The sequence below is a fragment of the Panthera onca genome, chromosome A2, assembly GCF_046562875.1.
Source record: "Panthera onca isolate mPanOnc1 chromosome A2, mPanOnc1 haplotype 2, whole genome shotgun sequence".
In the NCBI taxonomy this organism is placed as follows: domain Eukaryota; kingdom Metazoa; phylum Chordata; class Mammalia; order Carnivora; family Felidae; genus Panthera; species Panthera onca.
The window spans coordinates 116,804,610-116,818,449 of NC_138340.1; the positions used below are offsets into that span (position 1 = coordinate 116,804,610).

Genomic DNA, 13,840 nt, shown 5'->3' on the forward strand with positions numbered 1-13,840 from the left:
GCACAGAGCCTGGTGCGGGGCTCGAACTCACAAACTGCAAGATCATGACCTGAGCTGAAGTCGGACGCTTAACCGACTGAGCCACCCAGGAGCCCCGCAATTTCTTAATTATAGTGGTCTATTCAGCTGTCCTGTCCTTTGTAGCTTCACAAATCCCTGCCCAGGGTCTTTTAATAATAGCTTCTCAATACATATTGGCCGAAGAAATAAAACTTGGGCATGTAGGACCTCTTTCGATAAAGACAAAACTTACTCATTCATCTTTATCTAGCTCAGTCTGGCTCCTGAAATGTGTTATTTTGAAAGTTCTAGGAAGGAAATGTAAGGGGGCAGTGGGAAAAAGACGAGAGGAAATTACTCATATTTTACAAGTTTGGAAATAGCAATTCTCTCTCCCACTTAGGTATCCCTTAACCTACTTAATATATCCACAGAGCTTTGCAAACAGTCATCTTTCAACCCAGCAACTGCATGCTTATTCAATTCATTAATCCACACTTACCTAATGTCTACCATGTGCCAGCCTAGGTATTTCATATTTATTATTTCATGTAGTTCTCCAAAGTAAGCACAGTGATCCTAATTTCACAGCTGAAGAACGGAGACTCAGAGGTTTTATATAACATGGCAAGGTCACCCAGCTAGCAAAAAGCAGAGCCAGTGAGTGGGAATACAGGTCAGTTTCGACAAAGACAATCTTTGCTTCTGTTCCATACCTTCCAATAGAGTGCTTGTGCAGAGACCACGGGTATAAAAAGCATTTAAGGATTTCATCGTTTGGCAGAAGAAACTCAATGCCGAAGGCTTTGTTCATTTTTGAAGATCCTCACAATATGTCACTGGAGGAGGGGAGCTCAGGAATTTGTGGGCCTTTGCTCCCATTCCCCATGTATACCTGGCCATATATTCTAAGCTACCCTGTTGGATATTTGCTGCTGGCATTCAGTAATTTGCATCTGCCATGTGCAAAGCCTTGTGCTGGGTGCTGTGAGAACTAAAAAGATGTGTAAATAGAAACCCAGGACTCTGAAAACTATACACTCTTTCAACCAATGAATTAATCAAAAGAGGGTTATCCACGTGGGGAGAGAAAAGGGCAGTGGGTAGGTAGCATGGCATTCATCAGGCTCAAGGTTCCCACACAGAACATGTGTGAAGGCCTCTCTCAAATCCCGTCTGGAGGCCCGGTAAAGTTGGGGTGCCCTCTTTCTCTGTTCCTCTTCTGTCATGAATGAGCTCTAATCCGCCTTTCACACCTACCTCACCCACTAGACAATGCCACCAATGACCTTCACAACCAACAGTCATTCTCAGGCTTCAGTTTATGTGATCTATCAGCAGCCATTTAAAAGTAAATGAATTAGGGGCGCCTGGGTGGCTCACTCAGTTAAGCGTCCAACTTGGGCACAGGTCATGACCTCATAGTCTACGAGTTTGAGCCCCGCATCAGGCTCTGTGCTGACAGCTCAAAGCCTGGAGCCTGCTTCAGATTCTTTGTCTCCCTCTCTCTCTGCCCCCTCCCCTGCTTGCACTCTGTCTTTCTCTCTCTCGAAAATAACTAAACATTAAAAAAAATTTTTTTAATAAATAAAAGTAAATGAATTAAAGTACTGCACTTTAACATAGATTGCATGTGCCTCAGCAGTGATCTAGAGTGAGCATATATTATTTTTATAAAAGTTATTTTTAAAGTGTTACAGCAATAAATGAAGATTCTTTTCCAGAAAAAAATCACAAAATTCAAAAGGACAGAACAGTTTCCCATGGATCAGTCTAGCTAAAGGGGTAGCTGAACCAAAGCCCGAGACAGGGAAGGAATGCCAAAGCAAAGACTGACGTAGAACACTGTATAAATAGGGTATGAGTGCGACAGTCAGCCGGGGACTTCCTCAAGGAGAACAGGTTCCTAGCATATAGGTAAAGAAAGGCACTATATCTGAAGGATGCTCTGCTCTTCTTCAAAGACATCCACTTCTTCCACAGACTATCAGGGTTCTGGAAACAAGACCATTTCCATTCTGGCTCTGGAACTGGCCTGGGTTCAAAGGGAGATGATCTGTGATTGTAAGAGTTGCTTAAATTTATAGAGGATCTTTCTCCCAAGAGTTTCAACAGTTTTTTGGTCAGTAAAAACACTCCATTTTCTCTCACAACAACCCTGCATAGGAAGCAGGAGGAGAGCTCTGTCTCCATTTTATGCAACAAGAATGGAGGCAAACTGCACTTGCCTAAATTTCCTGCAAGTAGCAGAATCCAGAGTCTATAGCAGAGACGGCTTGATTTCAACACTCCAATGTCACTAGGGGGTGACCAATGTGGCACCTGTGCTGCCGTTCACCCTGCCTATGGGAGCCAGAGCTAAAAGCAAGGCACTCTCTCCCACTGAACTCAGACTCAACTGTAGAATCCTTCTCAACACAATGCTCTAAGCAGCTATGACCAATGGACAGTTGCTGGCATGGGAAGACAAAAAGCATTTACACCCAGAAAGGACAAGCCTCAGTAGAATGGAATAATAGCGTTAAGAATTCACCAACTCTTTTCACTTGTTTTAGGTATGGATTATGCCAGGTATTGACGATATCAAATGCAGCCCCTGTGTTAAATATTCTATTACATTCTTCTCTAGAAGCATTTTGTTAATGTGTATAAAGGAAGGCACTTTTTATTTTAAGCATATATATTCATATGTACATCGTATACTTCTGTGGGCTTTTGTATACTCAAGAGGTATGGGTAGGCACACGTATGACACCTGTACAAGTTTCTGGGGCAAAAAGCAGATCTATTTGCTATGAGCACTTATCTTTTTATAAATAAGAATGAAGTTCAAGTTAATGTTAACTATAATAACAAAAATAAGCGTTAATATTAACTCAGCACCTAGTTTGAGTCTGACCCTGGATTAAATGCCTTAGTTTTTTTTAGTTTTTTATTTTTTAATGTTTATTTATTTTTGAGAGACAGAGGGCAAGCAGGGGAGAGAGAGGCAGAGAGAGAGAGGGAGACACAGAATCCAAAGTAGACTCTAGTTTCTGAGCTATGAGCACAGAGCCTGACGCAGGGCTTGAACCCACAAATCACGAGATCATGACCTGAGCCAAAGTCAGATGCTCAACTGACTGAGCCACCTGGGTGCCCCTAAACGCTTTAGTTTCAATCTTCACAATAATCCTATGCAAAAAGAACTCTTATTATTCCAATTTTACTGAAGAGAAAACGGAGGCTTAAGTTTCAGTGTTTAAGGTCAGAGAACCAATGAATGGGTGGAACCCAGACTTGGGAGTTCAGGTTCTAATCACCGCACATACCTTCCTCCCCATATTATCTGGGTAAGATTGTATTTGCAGGTTGTTTCCATACTGACAAAATGAGGCATACCGCATTTAAAATATCAAAAGCCCTAGTATTTAAGTTAAAAGATGATAGAACCCTTCTCCTTGGGTTTTCATGGTTCCAAGCTGTAAACTCTGTCTTAGGTCACATGTAAAAGCAAAGACACCAATCACAATTAACGCCCAGGTCTCGATCATTCTGTCCTTCAAGGAAGCAAGCTCTTCTAACAGACATTTAGATAAAAGACACATAAAGGACTAGCTCCTTGAGATCTTACATGAGGAGGCTCTGGGACAGGAAGGACAAGTTCAAATTCACTTCAAGAAACAAGGACAAGGGTAAAGCCAATGCAAGGAACCGAAAGAAAGCCAGTGTGGCTGGAGTATAGAGACTCTCCATGTCACCTGGTGATGACGAAGGAGAATTTAAGACAACCAAGTTTTTCAGCCAGGTCTGTATTGTAAGTTTGCAGTTAGTGGCCCTCTCCGATTACCACCCTAGCTCCAAACAGCAAAAATATACAAAGTTACAAGCATGTAGGGTGTGGGGGGGTGGGGGGGGGTGGGGTGTGTGTGTGTGTGTGTGTGTGTGTGTGTGTGTGTGTGTGTGATTTAAAAAAACAACAACACAAGATTAAACATCTCAGTCGCTCAAACACAAAATAGAAAGGCAAAGGATACTGTAGACAGACGTGTCCAGGAGCCCTCTTTCTGTGGGTGAATGAGGCTAAAAATGTCCACAGGAAAAGGCTGGGATCTGAGCTAGCCTCACTGCTGGAAATAAGCAAATAAGGAGGCAGAGCTCCACACCACAATGAAAGGGGGCTTGAAAACTCCTCATCCTGGGAGGTGGCAGGAGGCAGACCACCACCAGACTTGGCCCATGTGTGCTGGCTGCTGGTGGATCTTGGATATTCGATCATCAACGTGGAACAGAAACCCCAAACTGCAAATACAACACTTGGCTCTGAACCGGGGTCCCCAGAGGTAAGAAGCAGGAAATAGCAGATCCCTAGATACGGCAGGGTGAGTAGCAGAGAAAGAACATGGAGAGACAAACTCAAGATGACACTCTAAACCATAATTCCAAAGCACATGACAAAAACCAGCCTTTTAGAGGGTCAAGTACAGTCAACATCAGACTTCTGCACCACTCCCCCATGAAGTGAAAAGAACAGAACTAGCTAATATTGACTTTAAACTGGGGCTTTAAAAACAAGTAGGTTGGGGGAACCTAGATGGCTCAGTCAGTTAAGCATCTGATCTCTGCTCAGGTCATGATCTCATGGTTCATGAGTTCAAGCCCCATGTTGAGCTCTGTGCTGACAGCTTCAGATCCTGGAGGCTGCTTCAGATTCTGTGTCTCCCTCTCTCTCTGCCCCTCCTCCGCTAATGCTCTGTGTCTCTGTTTCTCTCTCTCAAAAATAAATAAACATTTAAAAAATTAAAAAATGGAAAAATAAAAAAAATAAAAACAAGTAGGTTGTTGCACAGATTATCAGATTTCAACATTGCTCACATTAAATTTCTTTTTTGTTGTTTATTTTGAGAGAGAGAGAGAGAGAGAGAGAGAGAGAGCCCCTCCTCTTAGTCTTTATGGCATAAGCTCAAAAGAGTCCTTTGAAAACCAAAATTAATCAATTCAAATAACACAGTAAAAGAAGTTTCTGTGGTATTCAATCGTAGGATGTCACTGCACTGTTCCAATTCCTCTGGTGTTATAAGCACTGGCCATTGAAATGAATCATGTTCTTGGAGCACCTCGGTGGCTCAGTCGGTTAAGCATCAGACTCTTGATTTTGGCTCAGGTCATGATCTCACATTCATGGGATTGAGCCCTGCGTCGGGCTCTGCACTGACAGTATGGAGCCTGCTTGGGATTCTCTCTCTCCTCTCTCCCTTTCTGCCCCTCCCTGCTCCTTCTCTCTCTCTCTCTCAATAAATAAATGAGCTTTAAAAATAAATAAATAAATGAATCATGTTCTTTCTCCTTTTATCCAAGAGGGAGATATCAACGGATGCTACTAGGTGCAAAGGGTGAGGGAAAGATCACATATTCAACCTCTAATCCCAATCAGAATTTTGGCCAGGGAGAGAACCACCCCCCTACCCCTCCACCCCCATGGAAAGCTGGCAAGGAGGGCGAGCATACAGCCACCCTTACGAAACTAGAACTCCAAAAGGAGTCATGATGCATTAGCCAGGGACTAATTTTAGTCTTTTTTTTTTTTTTTTTTTTTTTTTTTAATCAGAGACAGAAGTGATTACTGTGCTGAAAAAATTTTTCTTCCTAAACCCCTCACAGGAGATCTTGGAGGGCTCCGTGAATGTCCAGCCTCAGGCAAAATCTAATGTGTCTACAATCACAGATTCTGATGACATGAAGCAGCACCATGAGGTGGCAAGCTCCATGGCCCAGGCAGTGTTCCGACGGAGAGACCCGTGATGATGTGTCATAAATGTGCGGACGTGCCTGCCGTGGGAGGTCGCCTGATCGGTGCTTCCAAATCTGGAACCAAGAACTCGCTGGGACAATTCCTAGGCCAGCACTTCCCATGAGGGAAAGATAATGCCAACACAGCCAGCAGATGCTGAAAAGGCTCAGAGACCATTTTGATTGTGAAGCCACAATCTTGACACAACTTCTCTCTCTACTGAACTTATGGTGGTAGAATTATAATGATTCATCTGCATTTACCGCCCCTGACCTAAAACCCGCGAGTTCTGCCAACAGATTTATTAGAAAGAAAACCAAGAAACGACATAGAATTACAGCTGACAGTTATTTAGGAGTTAATGATTCAGTTCTTTGCTTCACTTCTTGCTTCTTCCTACTTAATACCTTTTGACCACTGCTCTGTGGATTCGATTCCCTCATCCATGGAGAAATAAAGCAGGTGAGACTCAAAGTCACCAGCAGGGCAATCTGCGCTTGGAAGCGGTCGTAAATGACTTATAAAGGGAAGGAAGAAGAGGGCAAGAGGATATTAAGCTTACTGGAAAAGTGATTGTGGGGTTTTTTTGTTTGGGTTAGTAGGGTACAAAGGAAAGTGTGGACTCTGGAGTCAGACTGAGCTGTGGTTTCTTATTCTGCTATTTACTAGCTGTGTATCCTTGGGCAAATAACTCAGTTGGTCTGACTCAGCTTCCTCATGGAAAAAAAAGAGATATTAATATCTGTGTCAGAGGGCAGTTCCAAGGATTGGATGAAATAATGCAAAAAGCCAAATACAGTTCCTTCCCATCTGGTGAGCACTCGAGCTGCATTATTAAAATTACCTGAAGTTTGGGGCACCTGGGTGGCTCAGTCGATTAAGCATCTGACTCTTGATTTCGGCTCAGGTCACGATTCCATGGTTCATGAGATTGAGCCCTGCATCAGGCTCTGAGCCTACAGTATGGAACCTGCTTGGGATTATCTCTCTCCCACCACCCCCCCTCAGCTCCTCCCCTGCTTATGCATGCAAGCGCTCTCTCTCTCTCTCAAATATTTTTAAAAATTACCTAAAATTTACTCTTCTCATATAATTAAGGTATGACTGAAAGCAAATGCTATTACACTGAATAGTAGAGGTTCCCAAGTAAATGTACACATCTTAATCTGCAAATTTCTTGGTATATATTTGCATCTTAAAATTTGCGTTGGTTAAACTTTACCTGTCGACTTCCCTGCTTGGAGGAGCAGCTACTGGTGCTCCTTGAAGGTGAGACCAGTTTTTGAGACACCCCAAGGTTCTTCTCATCACTCATCCTGAACAGCAGGTCACTTGGCCTCGATGAAAATCAAAATGCCATCCGAAGACAATACAGGAGAGTATGGAAGTCCCACACAGGCAGGTGGCTCAGTTCTTATCCAATATGTTTTAACAGCATTTTGGATGACCCAGAGGAAATCTCTAAAAGCAAAAGAAAAGGATTACAGAAAGGTCAGAGGAATCAGACACCATCTATGATTAGCCACTGATTCTCTACAAGTGGTTTGTCTACACTACAGATTACAGAGCCATGCTTAGCCATGTCAGGAGCTGTGAAGGAAAAGATGTTTTACACCCATCTTTTATTGGCAATTATGTATAGGTGGTTCATCATGTAGCTTTGCGGTATGACAGAATTACGAACACTAGTAAGAAAAACATGGGTCCAGACCCACACAAAATCAGTATATACAAACCATCCCAAACCACTGTGAGATACCTAAGCATCATTTTTTAACTGGAAAATAACAAGTGCTGGAGGAAATTGGAACCCTTGGGCATTGTTGGTAGGAATATAAAGAGGCACAACAGCACGGCTGGAAGAAGTTTGGCAGTTTTTTTTTTTAAGTTAAACACAATCATCTGATCCATCAGTTCTACTCCTAGGCACATACCCCAAAGAACTGAAAACAAGTATTCAAACAAAAACTTGTACAAAAATGTCCATAGCAATGCTATTGGCAATAGCCAAAGGCAGAAACAACACAACGTCCATCAAGTGACGAATGGATAAACTACCTATGGTATACACTATGGTCTGAATTTTGTGTCCCTCCACCCCCACCCCTGCCCACCACCAAATTCCTATGTTAAAAATCCTAAGCCCAATGTGATGCCATTAGGAAGTGGTTGGTGGGCAGCTAGGGCCTGAGGACACCGCTCTTATGGGTGGAATCAATGCCCTTATCAAAGAGACCACACAGAGCTCCCGAGCAGATACAATAAGTCTGCAACCTGAAGAGGTTTTGGGCTCCCAGCTTCCAGAACTGTGGGGAATAAATTTCTGTTGCTGTCTGTAGTATTTTGTTACAGCAGCCCAAATGGACTAAGGCTATATATCCATACAACAGAATATTACTCAGGAATTAAAAGGAATGAGGTAGTGATACGTGATATAACATGGATGAACCTTGAAAACATTATGCTAAGTGAAAGAAGCCAGACACAAAAGGCCATATACATATGTTTCTGCTTATACGAAATACCCACCGTGGGCAAATCCTTAGAGGCAGAAGGCCAAGTAGTGGTTGCCGAGGGCTGGGGGAATCGGGAAACAGCGTATGACTATGGGGTTTCCTTTAAGGGTGATTAACTAGAACTAGATAATGGTGATAGTTGCACAACACTGCGAATTACTAAATGTCACTAAATTGTACACTTAAAAATGGTTAAAAATTGATTTTATGTGCATTTTACTACAATTAAAAAAAATCTCTTGTTTTTTGAGGGGATGGGGTGGAGGATTTTTTCTGCCAAAGGTTTCGGAGACATCTTCTCAAAACACTATTTCATTGTGTGACACAACTGTAACGGCAAACAGAATTTCCCGTATCATCTATTAGTATACTAGTAATTGAAACGATAATCATCTGTGGTGTCCACACTACTTAACGGCCACATCCTAGAGTAAGAGTTTCCCATAAACATGATCTCATTTAATCAACCGTTTGATGGGAGGGGATTATCTCACTTTTCACAGTAAAGTGAACAAATCTTAAGCACACAGACATCTATCAGAAAAGAAACTGAGTCTCTGAGAAGTTACATAACTTGCGCAGTCATGCAGCTGCCAAGAGACTGAATTCAGGCTAGACCCCAGGGCTTTAACCTTGCTGTCAGAAGTGAGCGTGCTTTAATAGTCAGGTCTGGCGATACGCGCTACTGCCCAACTCTGCGACCTACAGAACTGAGGAGCTGACCGGAAAGACTCTGGAGGAAGCATGTCATAAGCCAGCTTTGCAGAGGTACTGCCCCATCCCTTCCCCCAGCACAGTACCAATCTCTAAGATGACAGCGCGTCTTCAGTGGAGAAGGGGACAGACCAAGGCAGACACAGGGACACCCTTACAAGTAGCTAGCTGGGTTGCCACCTGCCACCTGCCGCTCTTCAGGGGTGAACCTTCATCCACAGCCCTGAGTTAAGCATGACAGACATGTTTGGTTTTGCCTTCAGCAGGCCAGCCTTTTATGTGACGCACTAAGTTCAAATAAACTGTACAATTTTCCCAGGCATGTTAACAACAATAAAAAAAAAAAAATTACATCCAATCCAAAAACAAATTTTTTAACATTTATTTATTTTTGAGAGACAGAGGGCAGAGCATGAGCAGGGGAGGGGGAGAGACAGAATCCGAAGCAGGCTCCAGGCTCTGAGCTGTGTGCTCGCACAGAGCCCGGCGCGGGGCTCCAATTTATGAACTGCGAGACTATGACCTGAGCTGAAGTCGGACGCTCAACCGACTGAGCCACCCAGGCACCCCCACGTAGTCTAATTTTAGAAGAAGGATGTTACATAATTGTCTATCAGCTAGATATTATATCAAACGTTTGGTTAATTATTAAGTACATAATCTCCTGTGCCTTTCATTAACACCAAGTTCTTTACAACTGAGTATACTAATAAGCACCTGGTGTTGTACGGAAGTGATGAACCACTAAATTCTACACCTGAAACCAATTACACTGTCTGTTAACTAACTGGAATTTAAATAAAAGCTTAAAAAAGTGAATATGTTCAGGTGCCTGGGTGGCTCAGTCGGTTAAGCATCTGAATTCGGCTCAGGTTGTGATCTCACAGTTCGCGGGTCTGAGCCCCACATCATCGGGCTCTGGGCTGACAGCCCAGAGCCTGGAGCCTGCTTGGGATTCTGTGTCTCCCTCTCTCTCTGCCCCTCCCCGGCTCACACTCTGTCGCTCTCTCAAAAATAAATAAACATTTAAAAAAAATTTTTAAATGACTATGCTAAAGCCATCAACTACAACCAACACAATGAGAAATATCAACATCTCAGAAAATAAAGGTACTTGTAGCTGTAGAACTCAATTCCCATGTTGCTTTCATAGAAACCCCCCCAAATCTCTGTATTCATTATTTGTTAGATCCAACAGTAACTAAAACTAAAACCAAACCAACCCCAGCTTCTTCATAAAGTTAGCTTTACTTGTGGGGCACGACTAATTGAAGTCAGAAGCCAGTGCAGTCGAGTTCAAAACTGCCAAGAAAGTCTGTACAGATATATTAATAGTTTGTTTAATAGCATGTTGGCTGTTGCTGTTTAAGAAAGAGAAGAGGAAAAGAACCATGACGGGAACCCCAAACGATGAACTCTGTGTGTTGGGGGTAGGGGGTGGGGGTGCAGCCATTGCCATGACAACTAATTCCACAGTGGATTGGGAATACCAACCAAGGGTTTCTGTTTGTGTGTGACAGTATTCTTTTTGTGTTTTAAAAAGCTGAGGTTCTGACAGGGAGAGTGCAGGATGAGGGTTCTTGTATAACAGGTGCAGCAAGAACAGAAAGGAATCCTCAGGGAAAAAAGAGTCACAGGAATCCTGAAACTGCCAAATTAGAAACACAATAACCCTGTCCCAGAGTCAACTGATATATAGGGTCATCTTTATCTCTCAGCTCTGCTGCATTTCCCCTTGGAGGAGAGAGCTACCAAGGCCAGGGCTGTGAGCAGGCCAACCACCATACTCATTTAAGTTGGTATTTAGAAGTAAGGCTTCTCCTCAAGTACAGAAACCCTTCGTGGTGCCTCCTTTTCTCCTTCAGAGAAATAAGAGGGTGGGACTCCAGCCCCTCCCACATCCATCCGGAGTGAGCCTGGGATTATCACCTGGGGAAATATGTCTCGTTTCATCAGCCAGAACCTTCCTGCCTCGCGTCATCAGAAATTCAGTTAAAATCACTAGTTAAAATTCAGTTCACTTATGGGCTCAAAGGACAAAAGAGGTCAAATTCTGGGGAAAGGACATACTTAAAACACGGCAGGTCAAAATGTGAGGGCAACAGAGGCCTGAGACTAAGGTGCCCTAGGAGCAAAGTGGTCATGGGGAATGAGGTCGTTATTGTGTCCCCCTAGGGGACCCCAAGGGCTGGCCCGGGTCATCGGAGGGAAAACCTTGATGGGAGTCCCAATACAGAGGACCTTAACAAAGAGGGGTCACACTGAAGGTTGGTGTCTTCTACTCCAACTAGCTGACTTCACGGTGCTGACCTAGTAAAATGGGGAGGACAAAGCCTTTAGGGGCGACAGATATAGGCCAGGGGCTGCTGATTCAGGGGTGTATGGATGATGAGGCAGGTACAAAAGAGCTTTGGTGCTTCCATCTCTCCATGACCCTTCCGTGGAAAACCTCTACCTGAAGGGGTCTGTATAAAATATAATAGTTTCCCTGCTCACACGCTGTGAACATGCTGTGAAGGATAATAATTTATTTCCTCCCTTATTTTTTTTTACTGAGGCATAACTTACACATAGGAAAGTGAACAAATCTTAACCACGCAGACAGCTCTATGAAATTTTACATTTGCAAATACTGAAATAATCACCACCCAGATCAAGAAATAGGACGTGTGCAGAGGCGCCTGGGTGGCTCAGTCCAACTTCAGCTCAGGTCACAATCTCCAGGTTCATGAGTTCCAGTCCCCGCATCGGGTTCCATACTGACAGTGCAGAGCCCGCTTGGGATTCTCTCTCTCTCTCTCTCTCTCTCTCTCTCTCTCCCACTTGCACTCATTCTCTTTCAAAATAAATAAAAAAAAAAGAATGTCTGCAGCCTCCTCAGAAATTTCCTCCATCGCTTGGGCATTGATCTGACAAGTTGGGGGAGGGGGGGCTATCCTCCTGCTGAATGCTTTGTACCTGCCCTCTCTGGCAAGTACCTGTCTGTGCCCCAGGGATGGGCAGCTGGGGCTTCTATCTAATCCCCAGGGAGAGACTGCTGGGACTTCCTGAACTTACAGTAACAGCTTATATGACTGCTCATACAACTGTGATGCATTACAGATTTTAGTTTGGGACCTGCTTTCATTTCAACAAACCACCTGTTGCCAAATCCAACAGGTGTGAAAAGCTCAATGTGCTTAGGTCAATTTTAAAAATGTCCTTCCATCTGACTTCAGCTCAGGTCACGATCTCGCGGTCCGCAAGTTCGAGCCCCGCGTCGGGCTCTGGGCTGGTGGCTCAGAGCCTGGAGCCTGCTTCCGATTCTGTGTCTCCCTCTCTCTCTGCCCCTCCCCCGTTCATGCTGTGTCTCTCTCTGTCTCAAAAATAAATAAACGTTAAAAAAAAAATTTTTTTTTAAATTAAAATATCCTTCGTGTGCTTCTGAGATGAGCTAGGTCCTCTCTCACCATTGCTCCTCACCTTAGGAGCAGAGGGGTCAGGCCCAGGTGAAAATGGGTTCCAACTAAAAGTCCAATGGGCATGAGACACACAAGCATGGGGCTTCCATTAGGGAAAACAGAATTCTGATTTCCACCAAGAATGGGGAAGAATAAATGATCATGGCACTGCCATGCCTTTTGGAAACAAGGCTGATTTTAAGATTTATTTTGGCCATTTTCCCGTAAAAAAGAATACATGGTTTAGGAAAAAATGCAAAGGAGATGTACACAGCAAGATGTAGGTGCCTTGGAAGCAGCCAGACCTAGGTTTGAATCGGTGCTCCCTTATTATAAACTGTGCACCCTGACAGATGTAGTAACCTCTCTGATCTTTAGGGTTTTTATGGAGGAAATGGGGCATCGTGAGGATTAAATGAAAAATGAGGACGAGGTGTCTGGTGTGGACAGAATAGATACTCCACCGATTTTAGCTCCGTTTCCTCCTCTCCTGGCTCCCTGAAAGTGGCATATACAATACCAAATTAGATCCTATACTTTCCTTGCAACCAAATAAATAAGTACAAACAAATAAGGACTCTATGAAATTTTAAAACATTATTAACATTTCCCCAAATCAGTAACACAAGTGTGAACAGATTTTGCAATCAACAAAGCAGCATGCTTACTTTGAACAAGACATAAATGCAAAAAGATAAAAGCCACATTATTAAAAAAAAAAAAAAAAGAAAGAAAGAAAGAAAGAAAGCCACATTATTCATCATTGGCTTTCCAAGAAACCAATTTAATATTAACTAGTGGGTTTGAAACAGTGGCGTATAACACAGCTATTTTTTATGCTATTAGGCCTGGGGTCTGCACTCACACACTTGGTCATGTTTGGCTGAGAACCAGGTTTTGCTTCCATCCTTGAAAACAACTCACATGAAGACCAGAGGGCATATAGTTCTAGTTAACTTAAAATTTCCCGGTAAAATATATCGAAAAATTATCTCCGGAATTAACACCAGAAAAATACATACTGGAATATCCATTTCTGATCTTCTGGTCTTCTTTGGTAAAAGAAAATTATTCAAATCCTAGGTGTTCAAATCCAAATTATTCAAATCCTTAGAAATGATGCCCACTGAAACACCTTGATTTTCAAGATGTTACATGATCAACAGTAGGGCTTTGGTTATTTGGCTCTAAAATCCAAAAATTGATCAGAGGTTTCTGGAAGTGGGTTCTAACCACAATGCCCTCAAATAGCTGATCCCGGACCTCTGTGTTTAATGCCGGCCAATCTGACTACCTGGACGGCTGGCCTGATGCTGGGATGCTGCTGACTATCCCTGGGGGAGGGATGAGTACTGAGGCTCACGAGACAACCTCATCTCCAAAGAAGTCTGTCCTAGAGG

The 13,840-nt window shown here is 43.2% G+C and overlaps 1 protein-coding gene across 5 annotated transcripts in view; it reads right to left on the bottom strand.

Annotated features, from left to right (window-relative positions):
• The window catches only part of OSBPL3 (oxysterol binding protein like 3), a 178,682-nt gene that overhangs the window by 84,224 nt on the left and 80,618 nt on the right, over positions 1 to 13,840 (bottom strand). For all 5 annotated transcript variants that reach the window (XM_060632741.3, XM_060632739.3, XM_060632740.3 and 2 more), the window contains one exon: positions 6,993 to 7,231. In XM_060632741.3, coding sequence (XP_060488724.1) covers positions 6,993 to 7,085 — 93 coding nt within the window. In that variant the 5' untranslated portion in view covers positions 7,086 to 7,231. The remainder of the gene's footprint in view (positions 1 to 6,992; positions 7,232 to 13,840) is intronic.